Here is a 23,385-nt window from a genome sequence, read left to right on the forward strand (position 1 = left end):
TGTTTCTATGTTTTGGCCGGGTATGGTTCTCAATCAGGGACAGCTGTCTATCGTTGTCTCTGATTGAGAACCATACTTAGGTAGCCCTTTTTCCTCCTTTCGTTGTGGGTAGTTGACTTGTGTTTGTGGCACTTAGCCCTCGTGAGCTTCACGGTTGTTTTCTTCGTTTATTGTTTTGTCGGTGTCATTTTCTATAATAAAAGGACAATGTACGCTTACGACGCAGCGCTTTGGTCCACTTCCTTTGACGGCCGCGACACTTACTCTACTCATTCTACTGCGTATCTCTGAGCATCTAGGAGCTATTGTAATGGGATCAGTCCTGGGTTCAAATACTATTCAAAATAATTTTAAACAATTGTGTCTGGGTTTAATTGAGCTTGCCTGACACAATGGAACCAGTAGAATAGTCACAAGGAGTGCCAAACCCGCCCATCTGGCACTACAGGCAGACTAGTACAAACGCTGAAAGTGTTTGAAAGGTTTCACATACTATTTGAACCCAGGTCTGAATGGAATGTCACTGAACTGTGACAAATACAGTACATAAACCATTACTTGCCCCGTACTGGGAGACCACAGCAGTCTGCTCAACTCAGAGATAGGCAGTCAGCAGCCAACCAGCCAACCAGCCAACCAGCCAACCAGCCAACCAGCCAACCAGCTAACCAGCCTAACCACTAAAGAGGTACGTAAAGTCCCTCTCTTTCTATGGCTTTTTCAGCTTTCTCTTACTTTCCTATGTATTAATAACAGAAACAGGGTTGTGGGAAATAGGGTTTTGATTTCATGAATCTAGAACAACCATATGTCAATAGTTTTATGCATAGTGCATGTTTTAGGGCAGTGATATAAAACATTTGCTCTTAAAGGGGTTAGCCTTGATGGAGATGACGACAAATACGATCACACTTTATTTGTTGTGTCCGGATTTTGCATCTGTAGGTTCTCTCCAGATGGTCGTACTATCAACAAACTATCTGCTCGCTAAGGTTAGGTTTAGAAAGAGGGTTAGGGTCATAGTTAATGTTAGGGTTAGTAGATTGTTAGTTGAAATGTTACTGTCTAGAGGGTCTGGAGAGAATCTACAGATGTACTATCCAAATAAAAAGTTACCAGAAATACTCAAAACAGACAGTTCAATACAAACATTTGTAAAACATAGAAGATCATTAATAATAAAAAATAAAATAAAGACAAGCATTCGATCAGATTTTTCACGACCCTGATGAAGTTCATGTTTTACTCAGTTGACAAAAATATACATTTTCTTCTTTATTGAAGTGGTATAGAAAGTACCAATTTAAATCATTCCTGGTTAATTTAGGATTTGACAGAGTTTGTGGAATTTGAATCCATTTTATTTTTGAGAGTTTGGAATTGGGATCCTTTCCTCCGGACAAGGGCATTTCCAGGCATAGGGCCGAATATTTGGAAAATTCCAAAAGCAAATCTTTCTAATTATGAAAGTCCCGTAAAAATCATTTTTCTTCTTCTTTCTTTCAACTATAAAACTACAGTTTTCCTGCCAGGAAAGGATTGTCCAGCCTTTCAATAATCCTGACTCGTTCTACATGCTTTACTTCACTGCGTTATCACTACGCCATATCTTTCTAAGTTGTACGTGTATTTAACATGTCTCATCTGAGATCTAAAATCTGTGGTCAGGAAAGGCAGAGTGAGTGAGGTACGATTGCATTACATGTTTTATATTACTGTGTAATGGGCACCTTCTCAAGACCACTTCATATTTTGAAGTCATAAAGCACAATTATTCCTCTGAGACGTTAGCAAGCTGACACCATTGGCTAATTGATCATTACTCGTTATCAGGATAGTATAACAAGCTAGACAGTTAAACATCCTCTTTCTCACACACACACACACACACACACACACACACACACACACACACACACACACACACACACACACACACACACACACACACACACACACACACACACACACACACACAGTACACTATTAAAGCAACAGATTGCATTGGGGGGGGGGGGGTACTGTCATGTCCTTTGCAGTGATTGTATAAACAGTAACTATATACAATACACATGTATATATCAAGCAACTACTCTTCCATCGCTTGGCAACCGTTCACCATGTTGACTGTGTTCTATGGGGTTTAATGAAATGTCCTGGATTTTTTTTGTTCCAGCAAACAGGGGAATGATCCCCAGGCTAATTAGTGAAACTGATATCTACAGATACAAGCTTCCCAAGTCTCTGTGTCCATCCCAAAATGGCACCCTATTCCCTTTATAGTGCACTACTTTTAACCAAGGTCCATAGGGCTCTGGGCAAATGTAGTGCACTATATAGGGAATAGGGTGCCATTTGGGAACCAGCCTCTGGCTGTCTGACACTGTACTGAAAAATGAAAATAAGCCTAATAAAATAGAATCAAATCAAATGTTATTTGGTCACACGCGCCGAATACAACTGATGTAGACCTTTCCATGAAATGCTTTGATTACGATCCCTTCCCAACGATGTAGAGTTTAAAATGATAATAACAATTAAACAGTATCAAATTAAAATGCATAAGAATGGAGATACTATATACAGGGAGTTCCAGATCAATGGTAAAGGGCCTTCAGAAAGTATTCACACCCTTTGACTTTTTCCACATTTTGATGTGTCACAGCCTGAATTTAAAACGGATTAGACGGCACTTTTTTTGTCACTGGCCAACACAAAATACCACATAATGTAACGGTTGTCGTTGGTGGAAGGAGAAGAGGACCAAAGTGCAGCGTGGTACGTATTCATAATAATTTAATAAAGAATGAATACTAAACAAAAACAACAAACCGACAAACGAACAGTTCTGTAAGGTGCAAACAAAAACACTAAACAGAAAACAACTACCCACAACCCATAGTGGGAAAACAGGCTACCTAAGTATGATTCTCAATCAGAGACAACGATCGACACCTGCCTCTGATTGAGAACCATACTAGGCCAAACACATAGAAATATAACGACTAGAACAAAACATAGAAAAACAACATAGAATGCCCACCCCAACTCACGCCCTGACCAAACTAAAATAAAGACATAAAAAAGGAACTAAGGTCAGAACGTGACACATAATGTCAAAGTGGAATTATGCTATCAATATTTTTACAAATTAAAAAAAATATATGAAAAGCTGAAATGTTTTGAGTCTATAAGTATTCAACCCCTTTGTTATGGTAATCTTAAATAAGTTCAGGAGTAAAAATGTGCTTAACAAGTTACCTAATAAGTTACATGAACTCACTCAGCGTGCAATAATAATTTTTAACACGATTTTTTGAATGACTACCTCATCTCTGTACCCCACACATATAATTACCTGTATGGTCCCTTCAGCAAAGAATTTCAAACACAGATTCAACCACAAAAACCAGGGAGGTTTACCAATGCCTCGCAAAGTAAAAATATTAAAACATTGAATATCCCTTTGAGCACGGTGAAGTTATTAATTCCACTTTGGATGGTGTATCAATGCAACCAGTCACTTTAAAAATACAGGCGTCCATCCTAAGTCAGTTGCCGGAGAGGAAAGAAACCGCTCAGGGATTTCACCATGAGGCAAATGTAGACTTTAAAGCAGTTACATTAAAACAGTTACCGAGTTTAATGGCTGTGATAGGAGAACACTGAGGATGGATCAACAACATTGTAGTTACTCCACAATACTAACCTAAATGACAGAGTGAAAAGAAGAAAGCCAGTACAGAATAAAAATATTCCAAAACATGCATCCTGTTTGCAACAAGGCACTAAATTAATACTGCAAAAAACGTGGAAAAGCAATTAACTTTTTGTCCTGAATACAAAGTGTTATGTTTGGGCCCAATACAACACATTATTGAGTACCACTCTACATATTTTCAAGCAGAGTGGTGGCTGCATCATGTTATGGGTATGCTTGTAATCGTTAAGGAATGGGGAGTTTTTATGATACAAAATAATCGGAATGAAGCTAAGCACAGGCAAAATACTAGAGGGAAACCTGGTTCAGTCTGCTTTCCATCAGACACTGGGAGATTAATTCACCTTTCAGCCGGACAATAACCTAAAACACAAGACCAAATCTACACTGGAGTAGCTTACCAAGAAGACAGTGAATGTTCTTGAGTGGCCAAAGGTGCTTATGCACAGAATTGGCCCAGGGGTGTGAATACTTATGTAAATGAGATATTTATTTTTCTAAAAACATGTTTTCACTTTGTCATTATGTGGTAAAATCTATTGAATCCATGTTGAATTCAGGCTGTAACAAAACATGGAACAACTAATGGTGTATGAATACTTTCTGCAGGCACTGTACACTCTTAGTAAAAATGTTTCCATAAGGGTACTTCCATGTAGAACCCTTTTTGGTTCCAGGTAGAATTATTTGGGGTACAGGTAGAACCATCTGTGGAAAGGGTTCTTCATAGAACCAAAAGAGTTCTACCTGGAACCTAAATGGTTCTACCTGGAACCAAAATGGTTCTACCTGGAACCAAAAGGGTTCTACCTGGAACCAAAAGGGTTCTACCTGGAACCAAAAGGGTTCTATCTGGAACCAAAAAGGGTTCTTCAAAGGGTTAGCCTATGTGGACAGCCGAAGAACACTTTTTGGTTCTAGGTAGAAATTATTTTTCTACGGTAAGAGTACTTCCTGAATTGACTGGAATTGAAAGGACATTTACACCAACCACCATTCCTTGGTGTAACCTGTACTGTTATTTAAGCTCAGAGCAAGGCAGGAGTAAAAACAGCCACTATAGGTATAGATTTTTTTCAACAGCTCAAATTGTATTCAATGTAAATAACCAGTTGCCATGTGGTCATAGCTGGATGGATAGCTCAGCCACTGAGACAACCGAGGCCAATATTGATCCCCATTTAGAAAAGTCTCATTGTCTCTCAACGAGAGAGGGATGGAGCTGCCAGGGTGAAAACATTGCCTCTCAACGAGAGAGGGATGGAGCTGCCAGGGTGAAAACATTGCCTCTCAACGAGAGAGGGATGGAGCTGCCAGGGTGAAAACATTGTCTCTCAACGAGATAGGGATGGAGCTGCCAGGGTGAAAACATTGCCTCTCAACGAGAGAGGGATGGAGCTGCCAGGGTGAAAACATTGCCTCTCAACGAGAGAGGGATGGAGCTGCCAGGGTGAAAACATTGCCTCTCAACGAGAGAGGGATGGAGCTGCCAGGGTGAAAACATTGTCTCTCAACGAGAGAGGGATGGAGCTGCCAGGGTGAAAACATTGTCTCAACGAGAGAGGGATGGAGCTGCCAGGGGGAAAACATTGTCTCTCAACGAGAGAGGGATGGAGCTGCCAGGGTGAAAACATTGCCTCTCAACGAGAGAGGGATGGAGCTGCCAGGGTGAAAACATTGCCTCTCAACGAGAGAGGGATAGAGCTGCCAGGGTGAAAACATTGCCTCTCAACGAGAGAGGGATGGAGCTGCCAGGATGAAAACATTGTCTCTCAACGAGAGAGGGATGGAGCTGCCAGGGGGAAAACATTGTCTCTCAACGAGAGAGGGATGGAGCTGCCAGGGTGAAAACATTGTCTCTCAACGAGAGAGGGATGGAGCTGCCAGGGGGAAAACATTGTCTCTCAACGAGAGAGGGATGGAGCTGCCAGGGTGAGAACATTGTCTCTCAACGAGAGAGGGATGGAGCTGCCAGGGTGAAAACATTGCCTCTCAACGAGAGAGGGATGGAGCTGCCAGGGTGAAAACATTGCCTCTCAACGAGAGAGGGATGGAGCTGCCAGGGTGAAAACATTGCCTCTCAACGAGAGAGGGATGGAGCTGCCAGGGTGAAAACATTGCCTCTCAACGAGAGAGGGATGAAGCTGCCAGGGTGAAAACATTGCCTCTCAACGAGAGAGGGATGGAGCTGCCAGAGTGAAAACATTGCCTCTCAACGAGAGAGGGATGGAGCTGCCAGGGTGAAAACATTGCCTCTCAACGAGAGAGGGATGGAGCTGCCAGGGTGAAAGACCCAGATGGCACCCTACTCCTAACACAGTGCTCTAGTTTGGACCAGGGCCCGAAGGGACGTAGACCATTGATGTATGCATTGTGGCTTCACTAGAGAACATGTAGTCTCCCCAAAGGCTGTCCATACAGTCTTACTGTATATATCTACAATATAGAACATGTAGTCTCCCCAAAGGCTGTCCATACAGTCTTACTGTATATATCTACAATATAGAACATGTAGTCTCCCCAAAGGCTGTCCATACAGTCTTACTGTATATATCTAGAATATAGAACATGTAGTCTCCCCCCAGGCTGTCCATACAGTCTTACTGTATATATCTACAATATAGAACATGTAGTCTCCTCCCAGGCTGTCCATACAGTCTTACTGTATATATCTACAATATAGAACATGTAGTCTCCCCAAAGGCTGTCCATACAGTCTTACTGTATATATCTAGAATATAGAACATGTAGTCTCCCCCCAGGCTGTCCATACAGTCTTACTGTATATATCTAGAATATAGAACATGTAGTCTCCCCAAAGGCTGTCCATACAGTCTTACTGTATATATCTAGAATATAGAACATGTAGACTCCCCCCAGACTGTCCATACAGTCTTACTGTATATATCTAGAATATAGAACATGTAGACTCCCCCCAGACTGTCCATACAGTCTTACTGTATATATCTACAATATAGAACATGTAGACTCCCCCCAGGCTGTCCATACAGTCTTACTGTATATATCTACAATATAGAACATGTAGACTCCCCCCAGGTTGTCTATACAGTCTTACTGTATATATCTAGAATATAGAACATGTAGACTCACCCCAGGCTGTCCATACAGTCTTACTGTATATATCTACAATATAGAACATGTAGACTCCCCCCAGGCTGTCCATACAGTCTTACTGTATATATCTACAATATAGAACATGTAGACTCCCCCCAGGTTGTCTATACAGTCTTACTGTATATATCTAGAATATAGAACATGTAGACTCACCCCAGGCTGTCCATACAGTCTTACTGTATATATCTACAATATAGAACATGTAGACTCCCCCCAGACTGTCCATACAGTCTTACTGTATATATCTACAATATAGAACATGTAGACTCACCCCAGGCTGTCCATACAGTCTTACTGTATATATCTAGAATATAGAACATGTAGACTCACCCCAGGCTGTCCATACAGTCTTACTGTATATATCTACAATATAGAACATGTAGACTCCCCCCAGACTGTCCATACAGTCTTACTGTATATATCTACAATATAGAACATGTAGACTCACCCCAGGCTGTCCATACAGTCTTACTGTATATATCTACAATATAGAACATGTAGACTCACCCCAGGCTGTCCATACAGTCTTACTGTATATATCTACAATATAGAACAACTCCAAGTGGGCTGTCATTTGCCTTTTACTGGCTTCCGTCTGGCCACTCAACCATAAAGGCCTGATTGGTGGAGCGCTGCAGAGATGGTTGTCCTTCTGGAAGGTTCTCCAATCTCCACAGAGGAACTCTATAGCTCTGTCAGAGTGACCATCAAGTTCTTGGTCACCTCCCTGACCAAGGCCCTTCTCCCCCGATTGTTCAGTTTGTCCGGGCGGCCAGCTCTAGGAAGAGTCTTGGTGGTTCCAAACTTCTTCCATTTAAGAATGATGGAGGCCACTGTGTTCTTGGGGACCTTCAATGCTGCAGAAATGTTTTGGTACCCTTCCCCAGATCTGTGCCTCGACACAATCCTGTCTCGGAGCTCTACAGACAATTCCTTCGACCTCATGGCTTTGTTTTAGCTCTGACATGAACTGTCAACTGTAGGACCTTATATAGACAGATGTGTGCCTTTCCAAATCATGTCCAATCAACTTGACTCAAATCAAGTTGTAGAAACATTTCAAGGATGATCAATAGAAACGGGATGCACCTGAACTCAATTTCGAGTCTCATAGTAAAGGGTCTGAATAATTATGTAAATAAGGTATTTCTGTTTTTTATTTGTAATAAATTTGGCAAAATTTAAAAAAAACTTTTTTCGCTCTGTTATTATGGGGTATTGTGTGTATATTGATGAGGGGGAAATCTAATTAATCCATTTTAGAATAAGGCTGTAACGTAACAAAATGTGGAAAAGTCAAGTGGTCTGAATACTTTCCAAATGCCCTGTATATACAGTGGGTTATAATCACAAGGTTCATGTGGGTTTGTCATGTAATGTGGGTTTGTCATGTAATGTGGGTTTGTCATGTAATGTGGGTTTGTCATGTAATGTGGGTGTGTCATGTAATGTGGGATTGTAATGTAATGTGGGATTGTCATGTAATGTGGGATTGTCAAGTAATGTGGAATAGTTGTTTAAGGTGCCATTTTATTTTACTGTGATAAAACACACAATAGTCTTAGATAAAAACAGTAGGCTTCAAGAGTAGCTGTCAAGAGATGGAGTTTTCCAGACCAAGGTCATCTCCTGTAGGCACCGAACAGAAAAAGAAAAAGGAGTCTTTTTTTAACACGTCAGGAGGAAACGCTTTGAGACAAAGCGGAACCACCAGGGTCATATGCATTAGTGCACACCGTAGCAAACTGTCACACAACGTTGTGCAACGGAAAGTGTTTTTCAACGAAAACAAGAGTTTCTTCTAGACAAATTCAGCTAGGTTCTCTTCCGATTCGGCACATTTGCTTCCGTTTGTTTCCTTGTGAATACATCACTGTCCAATGATAAAATTGCATTTCCATTTGGTTCCTTGTGAATACATCCCTGTTCAATGATAAACTAACCTTTCCGTTTGTCTCTTTCTGTTTTCTACTGATAATATGAACTATACCAGACGTCAAGGAGAATGTCCTGCAAGAGTTAAAAAAGACGGAGATACTAAATTAACTAGATAATGCTCATTTCCTTTTTCCTTTTCAAAGTGTTTTATGTTTGTGTGCATATACTTAACACCATCCAGGACTGAGGTCAGCCAGCCTCCCTTCCCAGTCTTCACCAATGTCAGCCAGTTACTTGGTCATTGGACTACACTCAAGACCTCTCTCCTCCTCCGCTCACCTCCCCCCTCTCTCCCCACCTCTCCTCTACTCTCCTCACCTCCCCCCTCTTTCCTCCTCACCTCCCCTCATTTCCCCCTCTCTCCTCCTCACCTCCCCTCACATCCCCCCTCTCTCCCAACCTCTCTCTTCCTCACCTCCCCTCACCTCCCCCTCTCTCCTACTCACCTCCTCCCTCTCTCCCCCCTCTCCACCACTTCCCTCGCCTCCCTCTCTCCTCCTCACCTCCCCTCACCCCCCCTCTCCCCCCACCCCCCTCTCCCCCTCACCTCTCCTCACCCTCCTCACTCCAGCACAATCCCAGAGACACAAGGGACACACAGTCAGACACAGCAAGCTGACCCCCAGCTGAGGAAAACATAATTGCTTTCCTCAACAGAGGAACTCCATGAACCCAGATGACCTCAGTCTTAAAAGGGAAAGGCACAACGTTCCCTTCTATTAACCTTCTATAGTGAGACTAACGGTCCCTTCCATTAACCTTCTATCGTGAGACTAACGGTCCCTTCCATTAACCTTCTATAGTGAGACTAACGGTCCCTTCCATTAACCTTCTATAGTGAGACTAACGGTCCCTTCCATTAACCTTCTATAGTGAGACTAACGGTCCCTTCTATTAACCTTCTATAGTGAGACTAACGGTCCCTTCTATTAACCTTCTATCGTGAGACTAACGGTCCCTTCCATTAACCTTCTATAGTGAGACTAACGGTCCCTTCCATTAACCTTCTATAGTGAGACTAACGGTCCCTTCCATTAACCTTCTATAGTGAGACTAACGGCCCCTTCCATTAACCTTCTATAGTGAGACTAACGGTCCCTTCCATTAACCTTCTATCGTGAGACTAACGGTCCCTTCCATTAACCTTCTATCGTGAGACTAACGGTCCCTTCCATTAACCTTCTATAGTGAGACTAACGGTCCCATCCATTAACCTTCTATAGTGAGACTAACGGTCCCTTCCATTAACCTTCTATCGTGAGACTAACGGTCCCTTCCATTAACCTTCTATAGTGAGACTAACGGTCCCTTCCATTAACCTTCTATCGTGAGACTAACGGTCCCTTCCATTAACCTTCTATAGTGAGACTAACGGTCCCTTCCATTAACATTCTATAGTGAGACTAACGGTCCCTTCATTAACCTTCTATCGTGAGACTAACGGTCCCTTCCATTAACCTTCTATCGTGAGACTAACGGTCCCTTCCATTAACCTTCTATCGTGAGACTAACGGTCCCTTCCATTAACCTTCTATCGTGAGACTAACGGTCCCTTCCATTAACCTTCTATAGTGAGACTAACGGTCCCTTCCATTAACCTTCTATAGTGAGACTAACGGTCCCTTCTATTAACCTTCTATCGTGAGACTAACGGTCCCTTCCATTAACCTTCTATCGTGAGACTAACGGTCCCTTCCATTAACCTTCTATAGTGAGACTAACGGTCCCTTCTATTAACCTTCTATCGTGAGACTAACGGTCCCTTCCATTAACCTTCTATCGTGAGACTAACGGTCCCTTCCATTAACCTTCTATAGTGAGACTAACGGTCCCTTCCATTAACCTTCTATAGTGAGACTAACAGTCCCTTCCATTAACCTTCTATAGTGAGACTAACGGTCCCTTCCATTAACCTTCTATCGTGAGACTAACGGTCCCTTTTGTTCTCCTTCGTGAGACTAAACGGGAGAATAAGGGACAATATGGAACTGGCAACAAAAGCTGTTTCTTACACAAAAAATAGCATGTTTTGTTTGTGAGGGAAATGTATATTTTGAATAGGTATACATTTGTGGTCTTTTAAGGTGTACTGTGGAGTCTGCTGCTAGGTAATCTTCCTGGAGGAGTGTGTGTATGTGTGTTATCCTGCGTGCACACGCGTGTGTTAATGACGTCCCTCTATCCTTCTTCCGTTCAGTGATTGGACTGTGCGACCTCATGCAGCTCACCAAGGAAGTGGCGCCTCAGAACGGTTCCTATAAGTGTGTGATCGACGATGACGAAAGAAGATCTCACCAACTCTCTGTAAAAACAGACATCACTCTGGAGTCCATAAACCTGTTTGAGGTAAGTCCGAGTTCCAATGCTTGATTGTGCCTGTAAATGTCCATGTAAAATATGAAATGCATCTCTGGCTTGACAAGGGTTTAAAAAAATATATACAATTACTTTCCATAAAGGTTTTGTAAAATTTTCGGTTCGAAGATTCCTGGAAAAAGCATGAAATCCATAAATATACCAACCGGGATTTCGGGAAACCCTGGAATTTTTGGAAAGTCATGAGAATTGTGCAACCCAATGCTTGATATGGGCACAGTAGTTACAAGCACTGTGTACATACCATCACAATAATACGTTTTTATTTGGAATACCTATGTCAGAATGCTGTTCATTGACTACAGCTCAGCATTCAACACCATTATCCCCTAAAAGCTTGTCACCAAGCTTGGGAATCTGGTTCTGAACACCTCCCGCTGAAACTGGATCCTGGACTTCCTGACGGGGCCGACCCCAGGTGGTGAGGGTAGGCAACATCCCCTCCACCACGCTGACCCTTAACACAGGCACCCCACAGGGGTGTGTGCTTAGTCCCCTCCTGTACTCCCTGTTCACCCACGACTGTGTGGCCACGAACGACTCCACCACCATTATCTAGTTCGCTGACGACACGACGGTGGTCGGCCTGATCACAGGACAGACTATGGGAGGCACACAGTACTACATAGAGCCACGACTACATGGAACTCTATTCCACATCAAGTAACTAATGCAAGCAGTAAAATTAGATTTAAAAACAAATTTAAAAAACACCTTATGGAACAGCGGGGACTGTGAAGAGACACAAACATTGGCACTATACATACACATGGATTTAGTACTGTAGATATGTGGTAGTGGTGGAGTAGGGGCCTGAGGGCACACAGCGTGTTGTGAAATCTGTGAATCTATTGTAATGTTTTAAAATTGTATAAACTGCCTTAATTTTGCTGGACCCCAGGAAGAGTAGCTGCTGCCTTGGCAGGAACTAATGGGGATCCATAATAAACCCCAGGAAGAGTAGCTGCTGCCTTGGCAGGAACTAATGGGAATCCATAATAAACCCCAGGAAGAGTAGCTGCTGCTTTGGCATCCATAATAAATACAAATACAAATATCCTGAAAAGGTCCTACAGCTGAGAGAATATTGACTGTCTGTTTCACTGCTTGGTATGGCAATAACATATCCTGTTGCCTAGGCAATAACACCGCCCTCGATCGCATGGCGTTTAGAAAAGGTTCTACGGATAGCCCAGTACATCACTGGTCCCGAGCTCCCTGACATCCAGGACCTCTGTGTCAGGCAGTGTGAAAAGAAGGCCAGGAAAATTGCCAAAGACCCCAACCGCCCGAGCCATCAACTATTTTCTCTGCTGCTGCCCGGCAAGAGGTACCGGTGCATCAAGCTCTTGAAGAGCTTCTATTCCCAAGCAATACGACTCATAAATAACTAACAAAATTGCTACACGGACAACGTTTACCTTGTATCTTTTTTCTTCTCAGTATTTTGCACTGTCTCTGTAAACACTCACAGGGCCCAACACACTAACACACTGTCACTCCAACACACACACTCACACACTGTCACTCCAACACACACACTCACACACTGTCACTCCAACACACACACACACTGTCACTCCAACACACACACTCACTGTCACTCCAACACACTCACACACTGTCACTCCAACACACACACTCACTGTCACTCCAACACACTCACACACTCACACACTGTCACTCCAACACACACACACACTGTCACTCCAACACACACACTCACTGTCACTCCAACACACTCACACACTGTCACTCCAACACACACACTCACTGTCACTCCAACACACTCACACACTCACACACTCACTGTCACTCCAACACACTCACACACTGTCACTCCAACACACACACTCACACACTGTCACTCCAACACACACACTCACACACTGTCACTCCAACACACACACTCACACACTGTCACTCCAACACACACACTCACACACTGTCACTCCAACACACACACTCACACACTGTCACTCCAACACACACACTCACACACTGTCACTCCATCACACTCACACACTGTCACTCCAACACACACACTCACTGTCACTCCAACACACTCACACACTGTCACTCCAACACACACACACTCACTGTCACTCTAACACACACACTCACTGTCACTCCAACACACTCACGCACTCACTGTCACTCCAAAACACTCACACACTCACTGTCACTCCAACACACTCACACACTCACTGTCACTCCAACACACACACTCACTGTCACTCTAACACACTCACACACTCACTGTCACTCCAACACACACACTCACTGTCACTCCAACACACTCACACACTCACTGTCACTCCAACACACTCACACACTCACTGTCACTCCAACACACACACTCACTGTCACTCTAACACACTCACACACTCACTGTCACTCCAACACACACACTCACTGTCACTCTAACACACTCACACACTCACTGTCACTCCAACACACTCACACACTCACTGTCACTCCAACACACACACTCACTGTCACTCCAACACACTCACACACTCACTGTCACTCCAACACACTGCTGCAACTGTGTTTATCTTATATCCTGTTGCCTAGTCACATTACCTCCATCACTATACATATCTACCTCCATCACTATACATATCTACCTTCCCCCTCAACATATCTACCTCCATCACTCCAGTATCCCTGTACATTGTTAATATGGTACTGACCCTGTATATAGTCACCTTATCCCTATACATATCTACCTCCATCACTCCAGTATCCCTGTACATTGTTAATATGGTACTGACCCTGTATATAGTCACCTTACCCCGATACATATCTACCTCCATCACTCCAGTATCCCTGTACATTGTTAATATGGTACTGGAACTGACTTTTTAAATAGTTCCTGTATATAGTGTGATTACTTTATTGTTTATTTCATATTTCTTATTCCTTATTATTTGTGTGTGTGTGTTTTTCTAGTACTACATTGATATTGATTACAGCATTGTTGGGTTTGGAGGTTGCAACATTCATTTCAATCATGGATATATTGGAATTAGTGGATATATGCAGTCTTAAATACCCTGACCTAGTGAGATATACATGGAGGTTTAATATCCTGACCTAGTGAGATATACATGGTGGTTTAATATCCTGACCTAGGGAGATATACATGGAGGAGGTTTAATACCCTGACCTAGTGAGATATACATGGAGGAGGTTTAATATCCTGACCTAGTGAGATATACAGGAGGTTTAATATCCTGACCTAGTGAAATATACATGGAGGAGGTTTAATATCCTGACCTAGTGAGATATACATGGAGGAGGTTTAATATCCTGACCTAGTGACATATACATGGAGGTTTAATATCCTGACCTAGTGAGATATACATGGAGGTGGTTTAATATCCTGACCTAGTGAGATATACAGGAGGTGTAATATCCTGACCTAGTGAAATATACATGGAGGAGGTTTAATATCCTGACCTAGTGAGATATACATGGTGGAGGTTTAATATCCTGACCTAGTGAGATATACATGGAGGTTTAATATCCTGACCTAGGGAGATATACATGGAGGAGGTTTAATATCCAGACCTAGTGAGATATACATGGAGGTTTAATATCCTGACCTAGTGAGATATACATGGAGGTTTAATCAAATCAAATCAAATCAAGTTTATTTTATATAGCCCTTCGTACATCAGCTGATATCTCAAAGTGCTGTACAGAAACCCAGCCTAAAACCCCAAACAGCAAGCAATGCAGGTGTAGAAGCACGGTGGCTAGGAAAAACTCCCTAGAAAGGCCAAAACCTAGGAAGAAACCTAGAGAGGAACCAGGCCTCTCTAGGTTTCTTAATATCCTGACCTAGTGAGATATACATGGAGGAGGTTTAATATCCTGACCTAGTGAGATATACATGGAGGAGGTTTAATATCCTGACCTAGTGAGATATACATGGAGGTTTAATATCCTGACCTAGTGAGATATACATGGAGGTTTAATATCCTGACCTAGGGAGATATACATGGAGGAGGTTTAATATCCTGACCTAGTGAGATATACATGGAGGAGGTTTAATATCCTGACCTAGTGAGATATACATGGAGGAGGTTTAATATCCTGACCTAGTGAGATATACATGGAGGTTTAATATCCTGACCTAGTGAGATATATATGGAGGAGGTTTAATATCCTGACCTAGTGAGATATACATGGATGTTTAATATCCTGACCTAGTGAGATATACATGGATGTTTAATATCCTGACCTAGTGAGTTATACATGGAGGAGGTTTAATATCCTGACCTAGTGAGATATACATGGAGGAGATTTAATATCCTGACCTAGTGAGATATACATGGAGGTTTAATATCCTGACCTAGTGAGATATACATGGATGTTTAATATCCTGACATAGTGAGATATACATGGAGGTGGTTAAATATCCTGACCTAGTGAGATATACACGGATGAGGATTAATATCCTGATCTAGTGAGATATACATGGAGGTTTAATACCCTGACCTAGTGAGATATACATGGATGAGGTTTAATATCCTGACCTAGTGAGATATACAGGAGGTTTAATATCCTGACCTAGTGAGATATACATGGAGGTGGTTTAATATCCTGACCTAGTGAGATATACACGGAGGAGGTTTAATATCCTGACCTAGTGAGATATACAGGAGGATTAATATCCTGACCTAGTGAGATCAGATATACTTGGAGGAGGTTTAATATCCTGACCTAGTGAGATATACATGGATGTTTAATATCCTGACCTAGTGAGATATACATGGAGGAGGTTTAATATCCTGACCTAGTGAGATATACATGGAGGAGGTTTAATATCCTGACCTCGTGAGATATACATGGAGGTTTAATATCCTGACCTAGTGAGATATACATGGAGGAGGTTTAATATCCTGACCTAGTGAGATATACATGGAGGAGGTTTAATATCCTGACCTAGTGAGATATACATGGAGGTTTAATATCCTGACCTAGTGAGATATACATGGAGGTTTAATATCCTGACCTATGGAGATATACATGGAGGAGGTTTAATATCCTGACCTAGTGAGATATACATGGAGGAGGTTTAATATCCTGACCTAGTGAGATATACATGGAGGAGGTTTAATATCCTGACCTAGTGAGATATACATGGAGGTTTAATATCCTGACCTATTGAGATATACATGGAGGTTTAATATCCTGACCTAGTGAGATATATATGGAGGAGGTTTAATATCCTGACCTAGTGAGATATACATGGATGTTTAATATCCTGACCTAGTGAGTTATACATGGAGGAGGTTTAATATCCTGACCTAGTGAGATATACATGGAGGAGATTTAATATCCTGACCTAGTGAGATATACATGGAGGTTTAATATCCTGACCTAGTGAGATATACATGGATGTTTAATATCCTGACATAGTGAGATATACATGGAGGTGGTTAAATATCCTGACCTAGTGAGATATACACGGATGAGGATTAATATCCTGATCTAGTGAGATATACATGGAGGTTTAATACCCTGACCTAGTGAGATATACATGGATGAGGTTTAATATCCTGACCTAGTGAGATATACATGGATGAGGTTTAATATCCTGACCTAGTGAGATATACAGGAGGTTTAATATCCTGAACTAGTGAGATATACATGGAGGTGGTTTAATATCCTGACCTAGTGAGATATACAGGAGGATTAATATCCTGACCTAGTGAGATCAGATATACTTGGAGGAGGTTTAATATCCTGACCTAGTGAGATATACATGGATGTTTAATATCCTGACCTAGTGAGATATACAGGAGGTTTAATATCCTGAACTAGTGAGATATACATGGAGGTGGTTTAATATCCTGACCTAGTGAGATATACACGGAGGAGGTTTAATATCCTGACCTAGTGAGATATACAGGAGGATTAATATCCTGACCTAGTGAGATCAGATATACTTGGAGGAGGTTTAATATCCTGACCTAGTGAGATATACATGGATGTTTAATATCCTGACCTAGTGAGATATACATGGAGGAGGTTTAATATCCTGACCTAGTGAGATATACATGGAGGTTTAATATCCTGACCTAGTGAGATATACATGGAGGTTTAATATCCTGACCTAGTGAGATATACATGGAGGAGGTTTAATATCCTGACCTCGTGAGATATACATGGAGGTTTAATATCCTGACCTAGTGAGATATACATGGAGGAGGTTTAATATCCTGACCTAGTGAGATATACATGGAGGAGGTTTAATACCCTGACCTAGTGAGATATACATGGATGTTTAATATCCTGACCTAGTGAGATATACATGGAGGAGGTTTAATATCCTGACCTAGTGAGATATACATGGAGGTGGTTTAATATCCTGACCTAGTGAGATATACATGGAGGTTTAATATCCTGACCTAGTGAGATATACATGGAGGAGGTTTAATATCCTGACCTAGTGAGATATACATGGAGGTGGTTTAATATCCTGACCTAGTGAGATATACATGGAGGTTTAATATCCTGACCTAGTGAGATATACATGGAGGAGGTTTAATATCCTGACCTAGAGAGATATACATGGAGGTTTTAATACCCTGACCTAGTGAGATATACATGGAGGTTTAATACCCTGACCTAGAGAGATATACATGGAGGTTTAATATCCTGACCTAATGAGATATACATGGAGGAGGTTTAATATCCTGACCTAGTGAAATATAGATGGAGGAGGTTTAATACCCTGACCTAGTGAGATATACATGGAGGTTTAATATCCTGACCTAGTGAGATATACATGGAGGAGGTTTAATATCCTGACCTAGTGAGATATACATGGAGGAGGTTTAATACCCTGACCTAGTGAGATATACATGGAGTAGGTTTAATATCCTGACCTAGTGAGATATACATGGTGGAGGTTTAATATCCTGACCTAGTGAGATATACATGGAGGTTTAATATCCTGACCTAGTGAGATATACATGGAGGAGGTTTAATATCCTGACCTAGTGAGATATAGATGGAGGAGGTTTAATACCCTGACCTAGTGAGATATACATGGAGGTTTAATATCCTGACCTAGTGAGATATACATGGAGGAGGTTTAATATCCTGACCTAGTGAGATATACATGGAGGAGGTTTAATACCCTGACCTAGTGAGATATACATGGAGTAGGTTTAATATCCTGACCTAGTGAGATATACATGGTGGAGGTTTAATATCCTGACCTAGTGAGATATACATGGAGGTTTTAATATCCTGACCTAGTGAGATATACATGGAGGAGGTTTAATACCCTGACCTAGTGAGATATACAGGAGTAGGTTTAATATCCTGACCTAGTGAGATATACATGGAGGAGGTTTAATATCCTGACCTAGTGAGATATACATGGAGGTTTAATATCCTGACCTAGTGAGATATACATGGAGGTTTTAATATCCTGACCTAGTGAGATATACATGGAGGAGGTTTAATACCCTGACCTAGTGAGATATACATGGAGGAGGTTTAATATCCAGACCTAGTGAGATATACATGGAGGTTTAATATCCTGACCTAGTGAGATATACATGGAGGTTTAATCAAATCAAATCAAGTTTATTTTATATAGCCCTTCGTACATCAGCTGATATCTCAAAGTGCTGTACAGAAACCCAGCCTAAAACCCCAAACAGCAAGCAATGCAGGTGTAGAAGCACGGTGGCTAGGAAAAACTCCCTAGAAAGGCCAAAACCTAGGAAGAAACCTAGAGAGGAACCAGGCCTCTCTAGGTTTCTTAATATCCTGACCTAGTGAGATATACATGGAGGAGGTTTAATATCCTGACCTAGTGAGATATACATGGAGGAGGTTTAATATCCTGACCTAGTGAGATATACATGGAGGTTTAATATCCTGACCTAGTGAGATATACATGGAGGTTTAATATCCTGACCTAGGGAGATATACATGGAGGAGGTTTAATATCCTGACCTAGTGAGATATACATGGAGGAGGTTTAATATCCTGACCTAGTGAGATATACATGGAGGAGGTTTAATATCCTGACCTAGTGAGATATACATGGAGGTTTAATATCCTGACCTAGTGAGATATACATGGAGGTTTAATATCCTGACCTAGTGAGATATATATGGAGGAGGTTTAATATCCTGACCTAGTGAGATATACATGGATGTTTAATATCCTGACCTAGTGAGTTATACATGGAGGAGGTTTAATATCCTGACCTAGTGAGATATACATGGAGGAGATTTAATATCCTGACCTAGTGAGATATACATGGAGGTTTAATATCCTGACCTAGTGAGATATACATGGATGTTTAATATCCTGACATAGTGAGATATACATGGAGGTGGTTAAATATCCTGACCTAGTGAGATATACACGGAGGAGGATTAATATCCTGATCTAGTGAGATATACATGGAGGTTTAATATCCAGACCTAGTGAGATATACATGGATGAGGTTTAATATCCTGACCTAGTGAGATATACATGGAGGTTTAATATCCTGACCTAGTGAGATATACAGGAGGTTTAATATCCTGACCTAGTGAGATATATATGGAGGTGGTTTAATATCCTGACCTAGTGAGATATACACGGAGGAGGTTTAATATCCTGACCTAGTGATATATACAGGAGGATTAATATCCTGACCTAGTGAGATCAGATATACTTGGAGGAGGTTTAATATCCTGACCTAGTGAGATATACATGGATGTTTAATATCCTGACCTAGTGAGATATACATGGAGTTGGTTTAATATCCTGACCTAGTGAGATATACATGGAGGTTTAATATCCTGACCTAGTGAGATATACATGGAGCTTTAATATCCTGACCTAGTGAGATATACATGGAGGAGGTTTAATATCCTGACCTCGTGAGATATACATGGAGGTTTAATATCCTGACCTAGTGAGATATACATGGAGGAGGTTTAATATCCTGACCTAGTGAGATATACATGGAGGAGGTTTAATACCCTGACCTAGTGAGATATACATGGATGTTTAATATCCTGACCTAGTGAGATATACATGGAGGAGGTTTAATATCCTGACCTAGTGAGATATACATGGAGGAGGTTTAATACCCTGACCTAGTGAGATATACATGGAGGAGGTTTAATATCCTGACCTAGTGAGATATACATGGTGGAGGTTTAATATCCTGACCTAGTGAGATATACATGGAGGTTTTAATATCCTGACCTAGTGAGATATACATGGAGGAGGTTTAATACCCTGACCTAGTGAGATATACAGGAGTAGGTTTAATATCCTTACCTAGTGAGATATACATGGAGGTGGTTTAATATCCTGACCTAGTGAGATATACATGGAGGTGGTTTAATATCCTGACCTAGTGAGATATACATGGAGGTGGTTTAATATCCTGACCTAGTGAGATATACATGGAGGAGGTTTAATATCCTGACCTAGCGAGATATACATGGAGGAGGTTTAATATCCTGACCTAGTGAGATATACATGGAGGAGGTTTAATATCCTGACCTAGTGAGATATACATGGAGGTGGTTTAATATCCTGACCTAGTGAGATATACATGGAGGAGGTTTAATATCCTGACCTAGTGAGATATACATGGAGGTGGTTTAATATCCTGACCTAGTGAGATATACATGGAGGAGGTTTAATATCCTGACCTAGCGAGATATACATGGAGGAGGTTTAATATCCTGACCTAGTGAGATATACATGGAGGAGGTTTAATATCCTGACCTAGTGAGATATACATGGAGGTTTAATACCCTGACCTAGAGAGATATACATGGAGGTTTAATATCCTGACCTAGTGAGATATACATGGAGGAGGTTTAATATCCTGACCTAGTGAAATATAGATGGAGGAGGTTTAATATCCTGACCTAGTGAGATATACATGGAGGTTTAATATCCTGACCTAGTGAGATATACATGGAGGAGGTTTAATTTTCCTGACCTAGTGAGATATACATGGAGGAGGTTTAATATCCTGACCTAGTGAGATATACATGGTGGGGGTTTAATATCCTGACCTAGTGAGATATACATGGAGGAGGTTTAATATCCTGACCTAGTGAGATATACATGGAGGTTTAATATCCTGACCTAGTGAGATATACATGGAGGTTTAATATCCTGACCTAGTGCGATATACATGGAGGTTTAATATCCTGACCTAGTGAGATATACATGGAGGAGGTTTAATCAAGCCAGTCGTCTTGACTACTTTCTCATGTCATTCTCACTGGCACCAAAAGTTTAAAAAGTGTTGATAGGGGACAGAATGCGGTTGGACGGATCAAATAATTGGCATATATATTTATCTTACAGAAATTCCACGTCGTGGGCGAGGATATTGAACATTTAATCAAAGCCTACTAGATGATAAATTGTTTAGAACTAGGACAGAAGAATGTATAAGTGACTTTTCCAGACATAACATACAGTAGGTACAGCAGATCCCCGTATTGTATGGGACACTTTTAAATGTGCCTTTAGAGGCCATCATGCAATTCAGTACTCATCTATAAAACAAAAGCAATTTAGATCAAAAGAGTCCATATTAACAAAGGAAATTGAAGGACTAACAGTACAGTTAGATAGCAATAAAAACGGTACCATAGAGGCACAGAATAAGTTAGAGGAAAAACAAAAAGAAATGGAGGAACTTATTCAAGAAAGATCCAGTGTAATATATTATAAAAAATAAAGCGAACTGGATGGAATATTGGAGAAAAATGCAGCAAATTAATGTTCAATCTTCAACATAGAAATGCTACCAACGTTGTTTTTTTACTGAAACTTGTTACAAATGAAGGAGTCAGTCATTATTCCCTGAAGTATATTTTGAAAGAGGAAGTAAAGAATATGTTTTCGTTTCAGTCTCCTCCATCTCCACGAACCGAAGCTAGTTGTATGGATATATTTCCAATTAATAATGTAAAATTAACAGAAAGACTCATGTGAAGGACAAATTACAGAGGAGGAACTTCTTGATGCAATTAAAGCCTTTAAGGCTGGGAAAACTCCAGGGATGGATGGCATACCAGTTGAGGTATACCAAACCTTTATTGATAAACTCAGAGGACCATTATTAGCATGTTTTAACCACTCCTATATAAATGGTAGATTATCAGACACGCAACAAGAAGGTCTGATTTCATTATTACTGAAACAGGATCCAAGGGGTAAATATAAACATCCAGTCCATTTTAAAAAATCGGAGGCCTCCTACACTTCAGTGTTGTGAGCCAAAATTCTAGCTAAATGCTTTGCGCATAGAATTAAAAAGGTATTATTGGATAATATTCGTCCTAATCAGGTTTTTTACATGGACGATACATTGGAGATAATACTGGAAACAATAGAACACTATGAAATATCGGGGAAACCAGGCCTGGTTTCATAGCTGACTTTGAAAAGGCTTTTGATAAAGTACGACTGGAGTTTATATGTAAATGCCTGGAATATTTAAATTTTGGAGAATGTCTTATAAAATGGGTTAAAGTTATGTATAGTAACCCTAGGTGTAAAATAGTAAATAATGGCTACATCTCAGAAAGTTTTAAACTGTGAAACTGGCTCTAACCAGAATAGAAAGAGGAGTGGGAGGCCTCGGTGTACAACTGAGCAAGAGGACAAGTACATTAGAGTGTCTAGTTTGAGAAACAGACGTCTCACAAGTCCTCAACTGGCAGCTTCATTAAATAGTACCCGCAAAACACCAGTCTCAACGTCAACAGTGAAGAGGTGACTCCGGGATGCTGACCTTCTAGGCAGAGTTCCTCTGTCCAGTGTTCTTTTGCCAATCTTAATCTTTTATTTTTATTGGTCAGTATGAGACTGGTGTTATAAATAATATTAATATTATTAAGTAATATTTAATGAAGCTGCCAGTTGAGTTATTGAAGCTGACATTTCTCGCATGGAATAACCTTAATTTCTCAGAACAAGAATAGACTGATAAATTTCAGAAGAAAGTTCTTTGATTCTGGCCATTTTGAGCCTGTATTCGAACCCACAAATGCTGATGCTCCAGATACTCAACTAGTCTAAAGAAGGCCCGTTTTATTGCTTCTTTAATCAGAACAACAGTTTTCAGATGTGCGAAGATAATTGCAAAAGGGTTTTCTAATGATCAATTAGCCTTTTAAAATTATCAACTTGGATTAGCTAACACA

General features: G+C 41.0%; 1 protein-coding gene across 3 annotated transcripts in view; it reads left to right on the plus strand.

Moving 5' to 3' along the window:
- Positions 1-589: 589 nt before the first annotated feature.
- The window catches only part of trpa1b (transient receptor potential cation channel, subfamily A, member 1b), a 91,649-nt gene continuing 68,853 nt past the window's right edge, over positions 590-23,385 (plus strand). For all 3 annotated transcript variants that reach the window (XR_011676517.1, XM_071414113.1, XM_071414114.1), the window contains exons 1-2: positions 590-688; positions 10,992-11,140. Coding sequence is in view for 2 of the 3 variants with exons in the window: in XM_071414113.1 (XP_071270214.1) it covers positions 11,012-11,140 (129 nt within the window). In the remaining variant the exon portion in view is untranslated. The remainder of the gene's footprint in view (positions 689-10,991; positions 11,141-23,385) is intronic.

Source organism: Salvelinus alpinus, chromosome 8 (assembly GCF_045679555.1).
Source record: "Salvelinus alpinus chromosome 8, SLU_Salpinus.1, whole genome shotgun sequence".
Classification (NCBI taxonomy): Eukaryota; Metazoa; Chordata; class Actinopteri; order Salmoniformes; family Salmonidae; genus Salvelinus; species Salvelinus alpinus.